Source organism: Entelurus aequoreus, linkage group LG03, assembly GCF_033978785.1.
Source record: "Entelurus aequoreus isolate RoL-2023_Sb linkage group LG03, RoL_Eaeq_v1.1, whole genome shotgun sequence".
NCBI lineage: Eukaryota > Metazoa > Chordata > Actinopteri > Syngnathiformes > Syngnathidae > Entelurus > Entelurus aequoreus.
In genome coordinates, this window is record NC_084733.1 from 55,215,721 (window position 1) to 55,230,829 (window position 15,109).

Genomic DNA, 15,109 nt, shown 5'->3' on the forward strand with positions numbered 1-15,109 from the left:
TTTGATTATAGTGTTGTAACATTTCATCTTTTTTTGCATTTTTATTTCAGTGTTCACTTTACATGCTGCGGGACAATTAACAACAAGCTGCAAGTTGCAATGGGTCCGTGTACTTTCCGTTCATTCTATTTCCAATTCTTAAATGCAAATCAAAAAACACATTTCGGGCCATTTTTTCTATTTTCATTTCTGAAACAAAAGTTGGACATCTATTTAATGACACTTTTAAAACGACTATAAGACTCCCGCTGAACAAAGATGCTACCGTTATGCTAAAAATACAATGCTTCCGGTTCAATTTGTCATCACGCATTTTTGCATTTTGGACATTAATTCGATTTTTGTTTTTATCTGGAAAAATAAAAATCCATGAAAGGAAAACAGCACAAAATGACTGATAGTCACACACACACTAGGTGTGGTGAAATTACCCTCTGCATTTGACCCATCCCCATGTTCCACCCCCTGGGAGGTGAGCAGTGAGCCGTGCTCGGGAATCAATTTGGTGATTTAACCCCCAATTCAATCCCCTGATGCTGAGTTGTAATAGGTCCCATTTTTATAGTCTTTGGTATGACTCGGCTGGGGTTTGAACTCACAACCTACCGATCTCAGGGCGAACACTCTAACCATAAGGCCACTGAGCAGGCTAATATATAATAAAAATCGAAAAAACGGCCCTAATTTAGTTTTTATTATTTGCGTTTCAGAATTGGAAATAGATTGAAAATACACGGACCCAAATAACCCCCAGGACGGACTTTGGACAACCCCCATTTAGCAATTGGAATAGGAACGAGAATGCGAATAATAAAAACCTTACACTAAAGAAGTGGGAGCAAGCCGATGTGATGGGATTTCGCACAACAAAAACAATTCAACATCAAGTTCATTTCATAATATCAAACAAGTTTATTTTTGAGGATGCCAAAGTAGACCACTGTTGCAAACTTTTTGAGGCGCCAGTAGAAAAATAGATCGGTGAAACTAAATGGAACATATCAGTCTACAAACATTGATTCCTAAGATATCATACAAGTACAATGTACTTGCTAGAATCCAACACAAGAGATCAAAACATCAGATGAGTCAATTAAAAACAAAGTGTGCTAAATAACATCTATGCACCTATGCACACAAAAGGAGCTACAACTATCAGACACAGGCTGGTAAGCTGGTAGAAAAGAGCTTGCATAGACATTAAAGTCTCCCATAAAAAGCCAGGTGCAAGCAGGGAAGGCACTGTCCTCTCTACAGCCAAGAGCAAAACAACCACTTTTTTTTTCAGCGCAAAAACGTCCTGGAAAATTGAACAACTACACAACATGAACTGAGGAATCTGAAGTTTTCTTTCTCTGTGATTCTTGGAGAAACACTGAAAAAAATGCATTCAGATTCCCTTCGCATTCCTCTTGTACAATAAAGAAAAAAAACATGAAAACCAATACCTCCTACAAGATCGAGCAAATTGCCTCAAATGCGTAACACTTGAACTAATTCTCAGACACAATCTTTACACCACATTCGCGGTGAGATCTCATGACAGGACAGAAAGTACACATTGTCGCATGAACACAACAACCACTAAAATGTGATGAGCTTCATTCATGTACATTTTTTTTTAAATGTGAGAGTCATGCTAACAGGCTTTTCAGTCATGTATTTGCATGCTTTTGGAGCTACAGCTGCTGCTGACCGCTATACTGAATGAATGCTAAAAACCGATGTACACAGTTCTTCGAGAATAGAACAGTCAGTCAATTGAAAAAAATAAGGGTTTGCGCTACAAATGACATCATAGAGAATTTAATCAAAGGTAGCTGAAACAGAACATTCCAAGCACTGGTTAAGGCTTTAAGAATTAATAACTTGATGCCATTAGATTTAAAGGGGGGCTGCTGTGATATGTACATAGTGAGACTACAGTACTGAGATCGGCACCACATCTCTACAAGTGTGATGTTGCACGCAGACGCACAGCAGCAAAGTCAACAATAACCCACTACTCCGTTTGATAACAGCACGTTGATTGCCATGGCATCCACTGCTGGTTCTCAGCAATGAACCTGCTCAAACTACAGGAAACACCAGGTAGCGCTCTGTGCTTAAACGTGGTAGACATGCTCCGCTGACCTACATCCCGTCGGATCCGATTTCGGCTTTTTGTGTGCCACAGCCAGAACCAGAATGGTCGGAAGCTACAGAGAAAAAAATAATAATGGGAGAAACCAGGCGGACATATTTACATACGGTTTTATCGCAATGCTCTTTTATAGATGTTGCAGCTCTTTGTAAATGGAGATTGTTATCAACAGGCAAAATGAATGCAGTCTTTGTTTGACTGCCGCTTGGCGACTGGGCTACATGAAGTGTTGTGATTGACAGCACTGAGATGAACCGCACATCTCTTCTTCTGACCGTGATGGATGGAGTCGTGTGGCAGAGGTAGGACAGAAAGAACACATCCTATAAATAGCAACTGATCACCTTTCCTCCCCTCTGCTTATCTTTAGCACGCACACACACACACGCACGCACGCACACACAATTTAGTGCTTGACCATTCAATACAACGGGCAGTGAGTCATTCCCTTTTTTACTTAACTCAATAGCTGGGATTAAAGTGCAGATTTTTTGTAAGTGTAGTCAGGCTTGCTGGGTGACCTGCGGTCTCTGGCCATGTCCTCGTTTACGCTGTTTCTGTGAGACCCTAGGCCTGATGACTCCACACCCAGAACCATCTCCTCAGGTGTGTCTCTAGGTCCAGCCAGTCTCTCCTCATAGCCGTCCAGATTTCCGCTGGGGGACCGCAGATGGCCTAAGCCGTGAGTCAGGTCTGTCTCATTTGAACGTCTCCTTGGCATGTGTCCTATCCTAGGCTGGACCCCCGAGGGACTAACACCGTCATGCCTCTGAGAGGTCATACTGAGAACATCAAGCCGTAGCGGGTCTGGCCCGGTGCGTCCCTGTGGGTGGCCCTGCGACTGAGAGTCAGTAATATAGTTGGGGGTAAAGGGTCCGGAAGGGGTGCGGCTATGGCTGTAGAGGTCCGGTCCTGTAAATGTGGGCAAAGGATGCGTGGAGGCTGGAGATGAAGGACGACAGGAGAAGTCATACAGGTCGGGGAATTCCGCTTGCACCTCCAGTTTGGGCTCAGGAGCGTGTCTCTTGCAGGAGTGTCCATGTCCTGGACCGTGGCTGTGGTTGTGACGGTTGGAGGGGCAGGGCCCATGGGGCAGGTGATGGCCAGAGGGGGCCATGGGGCTGTGAGGGCTTTCCCTGTCCATCTCTGCCATGTGTTGTTCCCTCAAGGACATGACGGAGACGCCCAGTGCAATGTCAGGCATGAACTCCCTCATAACTGGCTCCATGCCCATCTGAAATAAAGACCCAAACTTGTCAGTGTGCTCTTTATGCTCCAATTACACAACAGGTGAAGATGATAAAACCGCGGTTCCCAACCATACTGGATTTAGTTTATTTCAGTTTAGAAATCAAATTAGGGCTAGGACTTGAAGGCATTCATTTTGACTAAGTAATTACAGAAGAAAATATGCATTTAAAAACATTTTTAAATTTCTGCACATCAGCTTTAATTAAAAAATGTTTTTGAGCCCTAATCACCAATAATATTAATTTAAAAAATGCATTGAGACATTAATGCACCCGAAGCATCATGCCTTTTGACAAAAAAGCCTGATTAAGGCGTGGAGAAACGCACGATTGTGTGCAAAATGTATTACGAAGACTTCACTTACCACCCAGGCACTTGAAGCCCAAACTATAACCTCAACAATGCAAGACATGTTACAGCAAGCATGGAGCTAATGTTAGCTTCAACATTTCTAGTACTAACAAGCAATGTCGCCAGTCAAGGCGGAACAAGATGACCAAGTTCAGAACCAAGATAAGTAAACCCACGTTGGACAAATGTTTTAAAAATACCGAAAGTGGTTGAGTTTGTCTTGTATGAGTAAATACAAGCTTAAGCCTGGACCAATACCAAGTTTTGCTGGACGACATACTGATTTATAAATTACTGCCGATAAATTATATTATTGTCAACATTATCTCGAGACCAAATTAACCACTGATGAAATAATAATACATAATAATAATAATGCAAGCATACCCTATCAAATACAATAGACTTGTATTTATCGTATAATTTAACATTGCAATTGGAACTTTTAAACATCCAAGTTAGATTTTTTTTTAAAAACTAAACAACTTGTCTATTTCCCATTTCTTGTGTATTTCTATTACAACAAACTTAGAAATAGAAAGAAAGAAGAACAAAATTTGTTTTCAACTTGCAGGAACTTTTGTGGGAAATCTGAAGAACGCTGATCAGTGGAACTATCCTGCAATCATTTTACTCAGCCGTATGTCTTTAAACTATATGCAGTTTAATGTTGTTTATTATTTTTTACAAACTTCGTTTCGATACGTGATGCTACGCGGAGTGGACGGACTCTTTCAAACATATTTACAAAGGACTATAAAGTATTCAGCCAGACTCGGAGGAACGACCTCAGCTGCTTACATTTCTACAACAGTGTTCGAGAAATGTAAAATAAAGGAGGCAGTACACAAGTGGAACAAAGGTAAATTACATCAAATATTTACTATTTTCTTTATTACATGTTGTAAAAGTAGTCTGTGAAACGTCATTTGTGTAGTTATTAGCCTCAATCCGAGTGAACAGAATGCTAATGCTGACGCTGAAGCGGATGTGTTTGTGTTGTCGGCGTGAGATAAACACTGACATTTATTCTTTTTATATTGTTATTTACAGCTGAAATGGACCAAAAGGAATCGCCTGATCTTTTACCGAGGACGACGACTTTTTGACTGTTGGACATTACGGACAAAAACCTGACTTTGGCATCCCAAACTCCCAAGTAGACGTGGTCTTTCTTCACTCATTCGCTTCTCGTCTGTTTCACTGTCACAAGCTCAGGAATTTGCATGCACGTTGTGCGGCCCATTAAATGTTTTTTTTCATTATTAAAATATTTTCATGATCGTGACAAGCCATAATCAAAATTAAATGGTAAATGGGTTATACTCGTATAGCGCTTTTCTACCTTCAAGGTACTCAAAGCGGTTTGACACTATTTCCAAATTCACCCATTCACACACACTTTCACACACTGATGGCGGGAGCTGCCATGCAAGGCCCTAACCACGACCCATCAGGAGCAAGGGTGACGTGGGGATCAAACCAGGAACCCTCAGGTTGCTGGCACGGCCACTTTCCCAACTGCGCCACGCCGTCCCCAAGCAAGAAATCAAACTCGATTAGTTGTCCAGCCCTAGTATAAACTACCATGAACTGTGAAATGCGTTGCAAACACAAACCACACACTTCTACAGGACCTTGTAGTTCCAGGAACATAAAGCTCCTGAACTTTTGGTGGAAAAAGGCCCATTATGTAAAGCTCTCAGCCAAAGGGGAAGGGGCTCTTCAGCTTCAAGATATGAGGGTACACACAAACGTAAGCTAAAGTATTCTTTTCATCTAATCTTGGCATGTGCATAATAATACCAACGTGGAACATGCAGTGACATACAGTCTGAATCGATTGGCGAGTATGTAGGTGTACCTAATTTTCTGACTAGGTGAATCTATACAATGCTTATGAACTTTATTTTTGACTGTGTCTGGAAAAAAAATAGCGGTGACAACTTCAAAATAAATATTTAAAGTGAAACTGCACTTTTTTAAAATGGAATTTTCCCTATCTTTCACAATCATTATGAGAGACAAAAACACACTTGTTTTTTACTTTTTTTTAAGAATTCTGAAGACGATAAACACTTCCAAGATGCGCCTAATAGGAGTCACCATTGTAGCCTTCAATGTCCTCTAAAACAACTTCAAAAGCCTCCATCAACGTTATATAAACACACTGCAAGTCTATATATATAATGTAATAACGTCCATTCGTTTTCTACCGCTTGTCCCTCTCGGGGTGGCGGGGTGTGCTGGAGCATATCCCAGCTGCATACGGGCGGAAGACGGGGTACAACCTGGACAAGTCGCCACCTCATCACAGGGCCAACACAGACAGACAACATTCACACACTAGGGCCTATTTAGTGTTGCTAATCAACCTATCCCCAGTGCATGTCTTTGGAGGTTGGAGGAACCCAAACATGTTCATAACAATATGTAATATGTAGCCGTAGCTATCTTATGACTAATACCAAAGCATGCCGTCGCAAGGCAATGTGTTACTACTAGGGGTGTAACGTTACATGTATTTGTATTGAACCGTTTCGGTACGGGGGTTTCGGTTCGAGTACACATGCTAGCAGCGACCGGGCTAGGACAACATGTAAAAGCCAGAGCTGGAAGACCCTCCTGCCTCGTTAAGATCTCCCATTTGGGAACACTTTGGAATATGTACTGTACTGTGCAATCTACTAATAAAAGTCTCAATCAATCAATCAATCAATCAAAAAAAGCACTTTATATGTAGAAAGGTTTTGTTAAGAAACCATTCTGAGCCTTATCTCATTAAGTTTTTATTTTATATATGTTGACCACATTAACCCTGGCAATGGAACCTGTGTGTATATGTATGTTATGCCATTGTTTACAAATTTGGTAAATAAATAACCAAAACATTTATATTTTGTTGTTTTCTTACTGTACCGAAAATGAACCGAACCGTCACCTCTAAACCGAAGTACGTACCGAACCGAAATTTTTGTGTACCGTTACACCCCTAGTTACTACGATAGAAAAATAGTTCCTCAGTGTTCGCTCTCACAATAACAATGTCACTAGAGCTTGGTTATTGTACAGGTTACGTAACATAAATGAAGTATTGTTGGGGGTTGGTTTTTGGATGCATTTTTAAATTGATTTAGAGGCAAAATAGATTGATCCCATTAGCTGAATTGCCACCTGTGAGGAGACGTTTATTACAAATTGGAATGCAAAAAACAACACCTTTGTCTTCGTGTCTGTCCTAAGGATTGTGAACGATAGGCAAAATTCCCAAAAAAGTGCAGTTCCTCTTTTAAACAGTTTACATTTCAAAAGATAAATTATGATACTTTTGGTGATGGTGGGGCGTGGTTTTATTTGCAATCTGGGAACGCCTCCAGAATAGAACATCTTGTAGACAGGCTCAAAAAACTAGTTATAACAAAATTTACACTAAAGTATATCCAATACATATTATCTAGAAAAATGTTTTAAATGCAGATCAACGGGGAACTGCACTTTTTTGAATTTTTGCCCATAATTCACAATCCCTACAAGAACACAAAAAGGTTTTCTTTTTTTATGCATATTAAATTGTAATATATGGCAAGTACGAGGTGGCTAACAATACAGCTAATGGGAGTCTTCTATTGCGCCATAAAAAACATCCAAAATACTCCATTTACATGTCCTACAATCTGCACATTACGTGCAGTTTTTTGGCTACACAAGTATTAGTGATATTATACTTATAAGTGCTAACACAGAGGAAGTACTTTTAGCGGCGCCTTGGTCACAGAGAGGTAACTAGCGTATGCAGCTATTGACATACTGAGCTGATGAGCTGCTGCATCGCCTCTAAGTTGGTGAAAGTTAATTCTACATTATAAATCCTGCCTCTCACTTGTATAGTAGAAGTATGTGATCATAAACTAAGGTGGTCAACTGTAACATTCAAGTTAGACCCAGAGATCGCAAGAAAGACACGAGACACGCTCGTTTGCGCCCATCTATTTTTTTTTTTTTTTTACCTGCGTGAGGATTGTGATTAATTCTTCCTTTAAATGAGAAGATATAAACATCCCATAAGTCAGCATTCCAGTAAGAGCAGACATTATACAGTAAGTGATTGCTTTATTATGTTCGTAGTTTGAATTTCTTGCTTAGCACTTAGCAATACTGCTACTTGTTGCATCTGCTTATCACTGCACTTCTAACATTTGTAGCTCATCCTCCTTATATTCTGGCTCAAAAATATAAGGTTCTGGATCATCATTTGTCCCAAAGTAGTCATTGTTGGCACTCATAAAATCTGCCATGATTAGTAGTAGTAGTAGTAGTAGTAGTAGTAGTAGTACCGTAGTTGTTGTTGAAGGATTGTGATAGGTCTGTGAAATTAATGTGCTGCCATATGCTAAAAATGACCAAAATACATACATTTTACATGTTATTATAAATATGCCTGTTACTAAATTACCTATTTACTTACAGCGTGGACATAAAACATTGTTGGACGTTTTTAGAGGTTTTTCATAGCGCTTTATAGGCAGAATAGGGCGAACCCTCGTACTTGTGAACATTACAAATTAAAATGCGTTGAAAAAAGAAATGCATGTGTACTCACCTCACATAAGGACTAAAAAATAGTCAAAATTCCAAAAAAATTGCAGTTCCCATTTAAAATCATCATCAGGTCCCCTTGAAGAACCACTGCTTTAAAAGGTTGAATACAGCCAACTTAATTTATGACAAGGCATAATTAGATATATTTTTACAATTGAGTTCCAACACTAAAAATTTTAGAAAATTACCTAAATATCAAGTGGTTTTACTTTATGGACACCTTCGGGGCAAAGTTAGGCACACACTGTCCCAAAGTCGATACTAGCCAAAGATTAGAAAAATGCTTTTTGTGTGTATTACAAAACAAAATATTCAAGGCCTATGATTGATAAATGTTCATCAACTTTTGTTTTCAAACATCTATACAGAGATGGGTATAAAGATTGACTTCATTAAATGACTTCAGCCGTCTATGTGGCTTAAAAGGTCGGAAACCTTTGCATGACAATGCAGGACACAAAGACTGAACAGACGCACTCACCGCTTGCTGTTCTGAAAGTAAAGCCCGGCCCATAGCTTGCGGTTTGGTGCAGTCTGGGGGCTGGGGTCTGGGCACGGAGGAGTAGTCCGAGCCGCCATGCTTGGACGCTGCATGGCGCTGGCTCAGGGTGCGGTTGCAAGGGTAGGAAAAGGAACGGGTGGGGGTGGGCATGGGAATGCGGGGTCGCCAAGCGCCTTTGAGCTGAGCGTGGCTGGGTGTAGCAGGAGGGTGGTACGGGGGAGGTGGAGGAGGCAGAGGAGGATGGAAACCCGCTACTCCTTCCAGCTCTGTGAACATGCTATCCATGGCTGGGCTGCTGTTTACGCGGCATCGACCCACCTGGCGCAGAGCCAGAATTGGACTCTCGTCTCCAAATCGTTCGTCAGGAAAGAACTTGTAGGGGTTCTGAAAAGATGAGCGACAAAATGGAAAAACTTGTATTTGTTTTGACATATACACCTTGACTCGTCTACTAACTCAGTCCTGCTTTCCCACTGACCTGGAGTAGTTCGGTGGCTCCGTCTGCCAGACCAAACTCCCGCAGCACTCGCAACTGCAGCTCGTAGCTGACAGTGGCGCCCTCGCCGCAGTTGAGGGCATACGCTCTCTGCACCTGGTCCGTGTGTCTAAGTTCCTGAAGCCTGTGGATCATATCCTTCACCACTGAGAGCTGCGGCACTGGAAGACACACACACACACACACACATACACGAACACAGAAAGTATTTAACATTCAAACTGATTAAATAAAATCATACATGAGAGATGTGTGCATTTGTGCAGAAGGCAACATCATTGGACTTTAAAGTCAATGTTTATAGTTTTGTTTTAGCCAAAACTTCCCTAACAAACCTGGGATTTCATTGGCCACAACTGACGGGGCAGCGGATGAGGTAACTGACATTTGCTGGTGGTTAACCATGTGACAGCATTGTGGCACGGTGTTGTTGACCATGTAGAGTGTGTCGGGGACGTTAGACATGCGCACGAGTCGCAGGCGCACCAGATCGGTCTGCTCCACCATCATTTCATCCAGCACCGACTGAGGACAAGAAAAGAGATTACGAATTGGATGGAAACTTGTTATTGTTTCACACTTAATTGACAATGTAATAATGACTATTAAGTTCACAAACAGACAAGGCTTATTAGAAGAAATTGACATCAAATTGTTTGAAAAAGTGTTTGTTTGTGCTGAGCGAGCAGAGCGTCATGAATGTTTGTCGGCGAAAGTGAAAGAGAGTTACTTTGAATTTGGACTACTAGGCGTCTTACCTTTGCCTCCTCCACATAAGGAGAGAAGAGGCGAGGTCGTACATAGATGCCGGCATTCTTCTGCCTCAACCAGGCATTGGCTTTCCCACCCTCCGCCGTGGGTAGCATGTCAGATGGAGGGGTGCTTATCAAACCTCTTTTGAGCTATGGACGACAAGGGTGTTGAGGTCAATGCTCAAAATGGAAGGGACACCTTCCATAAGAAAAGGCGAGAAATGAGTGCTTACTGCATCAGACAGGACGTCGCTGTTTGGGGGTAAAATGTGTTCAGTTCGAATGAAGGGCAGGAGCGAAGACAAGATCTCTTTTAGCTCTTCCGGATCCAGGTCTCTCCTCTTTACTCCTCGCTTGTTAACGCTGTGGGCTGTGCCGCTCAGCAGATTGGGCTCTGCAGCACAATGTGAACATGAAAGCATTATAATCTTACAGTCTTACATCATTTAACACAGTACAGGTTAATACACAGGCAACTGCTATTTAGTCAAGCTTTCAAAATTGACAACGAGATTCATAATAAAACTTGAAGAAGCCTTAGTATATTGTCCTACAACCATTTACTATCTTTGATTGGTTATGGCTTCATCACCGTTGGTTTTTCCATACAAAGTTGGGTCTTTAATCATAATTAGTCACACGCTTGCTCAATTGTGAGTTAAAGTGATACTTAAAGGGGAACTGCACTTTTTGGGGAAATTTTGCCTATCATTCACAATCCCTATGTGAAACAAGCACACTTATGTTTTGCTTAGATTTTTGCATTCTAACTTGTAAACAAATGTGAGCAAGTCGGCTTACAATTGAGGTAATGGGATTTGCTACATTCTGCCTATAAAGCCCTATAAAAAACCCTCCATCAACGTTTTATATTAAGATAAAGTTAAAAGTTAAAGTACCAATGATTGTCACACACACTAGGTGTGGTGAAATTCGTCCTCTGCATTTGACCCATCCCCTTGTTCACCCCCTGGGAGGTGAGGGAAGCAGTGGGCAGCAGCGGTGCCACGCCCGGTATTCATTTTTGGTGATTTAACCCCCAATTCCAGTCCTTGATGCGGAGTGCCAAGCAGGGAGGTAATGGGTCCCATTTTTATAGTCTTTGTTATTACTCGGCCGGGGTTTGAACTCACAACCAACCGATCTCAGGGCGGACACTCTAACCACTAGGCCACTGAGTAGGTGTGTAGGTGCATTTGCATTTGGAAAGTATTCACAAAGCTTCACTTTTTCCACATTTTGTTATGTTACAGCCTTATTCCAAAATGGAATACATTCATTTTTGTCCTCAAAATTCTACAGACAATATCCCATCATGACTATTTTCTTTAAATTCTCCAAATGTATTAAAAATAAAAACAAAACAAAAAAATCACATGTACAAGTATTCACAGCCTTTGCTCAATACTTTTATAAAGCTTATTTGGCAGCAAATACAGCCTCAAGTATTTTTGAATACGATGCCATAATCTTAGCACACCTATCTTTGGGCAGTTTCGCCAATTCCTCGTTGAAGCGCCGCTAAAGCTCAATCAGCTTTAATTGGAAGTGTTGGTTTTCATCCAGGATGTCTCTGTACATTGCTGCATTCGCCTTTCCCTCTGTCTTGTCTCCCAGTTCCTGCTGTTGAAAAAAGTCCCCAAAGCATGATGTTGCCATCACCATGCTTCACTGTAGGGATGGTATTGGCCTGGTGATGAGCGGTGTCCTCCAAACATGATGCTTGGGATTCATGCCAAAGAGTTCAGTCTTAGTCTCATCAGACCAGAAAATGTTTCTCATGGTCTGAGAGTCTTTCACGTGCGTTTTTACTAAGAAATGGCTTCTGTCTGGCCACTATACCATAAAGGCCTGATTGGTGGATTGCTGCAGAGATGGTTGTCCTTCTGGAAGGTTCTCCTCTCTCCACAGAGACCATAAGGTTCTTGGTCACCTCCCTGACTAGACTAAGATGAAAGCAGCAATGTACAGAGACATCCTGGGTGAAAACCAACGCTTCCAATACAACCTGATGGAGCTTGAGAGGTTCTGCTAACAGGAATGGGCGGAACTGCCCAAAGATAGGTGTGGCATCGTATTCAAAAATACTTGAAGCTGTAATTGCTGCCAAAGGTGAATCAACAAAGCAGTGAGCAAAGGCTGTGAAACAGAGTCTAGTAAGAACATCACTGAAGGAAGGAAGAATAAAAGAAAAAATGTCAGGTACTTTAGTTTACAAATTCATCTCCCACCCACACAGAGCAGTGTCAAGTGCGGCAGAGAAACAAAATTGCTGTGCGTTACATCCTGTCTGACTGCGCTAACAAAATAAGACTCCCAGAAAAATAGCTTACATACTTACTGTTATTTTGCACTTGAAGAAACAGTACCTTAATGCAGTGGTCATTTGGGAAATCGGCCATGATACCCAGCCCCAACTGTTACATCCCTATGCGCAACTAATAAATAGAAACGTCTACAACTTATTGCAACATGTTTTTCTCCAATTGGAAGACGGCTTCTTATCTGAAATGTGAACATTTCTACGGATACAGCTGATATAGCTGTTCTTTTTCCTAGTTTGTAAGTAAATATTGAAGCACCTTGTGTTATTTGAGGGCAGCACGGTGGAAACAGGGGTTAGTGCATGTGCCTCACAATACAAAGGTCATGGGTTCAATCCCCAGGCTCGGGGTCTTTCTGTGTGGAGTTTGCATGTTTTCCCCGTGACTGCGTGACCACGCGGGTTCCCTCCAGGTACTTTGTCTTCCTCCCACTTCCAAAGACATGCACCTGGGGATAGGTTGATTGGCAACACTAAATTGGCCCTAGTGTGTGGATGTGAGTGTGAATGTTGTCTGTCTATCTGTGTTGGCCCTGCGATGAGGTGGCGACTTGTCCAAATGCAGCTGAGATAGGCTCTAGCACACCCCGTTACCCCGAAAGGGACAAGCGGTAGAAAATGGATGAATGGAGGGATGTCTTATTTGACTGCAAGTCACACATCATGCCAATTTTTACAGTTTGTGACGGCCAGCCTCCATTTGATTGGTGAAATCAAGTCAAACTTCACTTGTGCTTACGTTGGATTGGCGAAACAGAGTCATGTGAAAACCCTCTGACGAGCCAACAATTCGTCTTTGCGAGTAGTAATGAATAGATTATAGGTGAATGTAATGATGATATAAATAACAGAGTAAAAGTAACCATTCTTCTTCACAAAAATACTCAAGTAAAAGTAAAAAGTATGTTCCATTAAAACTAATTTATCTAATAAAGTTGCTGAAGTAAATGTAAGAGTAAATGTAGCACATTACTAGCCACCTCTGTTGGAGATTAATTATTGAGTGTATTATCTTACCCCTGTCTGCCATCCTCTTAATAAGCTGCTGCTCGCCCCACTTAACAACATACTTGAGAATGTCCTGCTCGCTGGCCTGCAAATGTGACAAGAGAAAAGGGGGAGGAGGAGGAGGAGGTAGAGGAAGAGGAGGAGCAGTGCAGGAAGACACAACATAATTATCAGGAGGAGAAGGTCAGATATAGTCCGGGAAAACACTAGCTGTTAAATGAGGATAAGGTGACAATGCAACATGTTGGGACTGTGTTTCAGCACAGGTTCAAAGCTTGATGGCTTGTTTGCAAAGTTGGATTACAATATATCATCACCTCAAGAGTCTGGCCAGAGGCTTAAGTAGTTTTGCAGCACAGATGACAACCCAGCTTCTGGGTTTTCCCAATACCTTCCTTTGGGAATACTGCACTAACAACTGTGTTACGAATCAAGAGGCTGCTGAAACACCTTAGATGCCGTTTGGGGCCATGGTAAAATAAGACACACAGATTAAAACACCAGGGGTTGCTCACCTGAAGATAGTCAGATTGGATTGCGTTGAGAAGGTGCTCCTTGCCGAGCTCATAGAGAACATCCGAGCTGACAACCTGACTGAACTCCTCGCAGAGGAAGTGCATGGCCTGCCGGTGCACCCACTTGGAGCCATAAGGTTGGGAGCTCCACTTGAGGATGGGCACGAGCGAGTCGAGAGACAGGCTTTCCACAATAATGTCCTCGCAGCCTTTGGGGAGACAAGAGCAGCAGTGAGATAAGCATCATTTAATTTTTCACCGGTGATTTGACTGAAACGTTTCAGGTGGTAAACATTTGAATGCGTACACATGGGTATTATTCCCCTTACATCCAGACACAGCCAGGAAGGTCTCTTTCAACTAACATTCACATCCTCCTCACGGTGTTTCTTAAATCAGAGCACACACTAGAACAGCAGGAAGTAGTTTGACTCACCGACCCACAGAAAGGCCTTTTATAGCGTGATGTGTTTTTTTGCGTCCACTTAAACATGATAAATAAACATGGGCGCCTGAGTAAAGGTGCCAGGCAAGCATACACGCATGCACGCACACAGTGGATTAAAAATACATTGGGAAACCACGGGGGGATGGGAAACACTCTCACAAGTCATTTTACAGCAGAATACAAATACATATAAAGGCCACAAATGGCAAAACAAATAGATATGAGGATTAGTTAGTGTGGAAAAAATGGATGAAAGAATCAGTATAAGACCTCCTAATCAATAAATGAATGAACCAACAGTAGGACTCCACCCTCTAAATCTTAATTCTTCATTTTAGCAAGGCATTTTAGACAACTGTATTTTGTGGGAACAGTTTGGGGAAGGCTTCTTTTTGTTCAAGTATGACCAGTGTACAAAGCTAGAGTGTAAGTGTTTCCTAACCTTTATTGAGCCAAGACACATATTTTATATTAGGAAAATCTTGCAGCAATCCACCAGACAAAAATGGAACAGAACAAATCTTCTAGGTATTCACGTTGTAGCTATAACACCAATTATGCGTGACCATGCAATTTTTCAAAATCAATTATGTCCCAGAGTAGCGCTCAAACAAAAGCACGCCACGATTTTCTAACCAATCAAATGCGTCCCTTTAATTGCACACTCACATCCTTACTTTTTTGGCTAAATAAAACCTATTTTACTACATGTTTGTGTGCC

At 41.7% G+C, this 15,109-nt stretch overlaps 1 protein-coding gene across 1 annotated transcript in view; it reads right to left on the reverse strand.

The window, feature by feature from the left end:
• Positions 1–888: 888 nt before the first annotated feature.
• btbd7 (BTB (POZ) domain containing 7) overlaps positions 889–15,109 on the reverse strand; it is a 124,875-nt gene continuing 110,654 nt past the window's right edge. Inside the window, exons 4-11 of the mRNA XM_062042217.1 lie at positions 13,941–14,149; positions 13,435–13,510; positions 10,328–10,488; positions 10,101–10,244; positions 9,678–9,867; positions 9,325–9,503; positions 8,826–9,230; positions 889–3,377 (exon numbers count right to left, since the gene is read on the reverse strand). Of these exons, the coding sequence (XP_061898201.1) occupies positions 2,619–3,377; positions 8,826–9,230; positions 9,325–9,503; positions 9,678–9,867; positions 10,101–10,244; positions 10,328–10,488; positions 13,435–13,510; positions 13,941–14,149 (2,123 nt within the window). The 3' untranslated portion in view covers positions 889–2,618. The remainder of the gene's footprint in view (positions 3,378–8,825; positions 9,231–9,324; positions 9,504–9,677; positions 9,868–10,100; positions 10,245–10,327; positions 10,489–13,434; positions 13,511–13,940; positions 14,150–15,109) is intronic.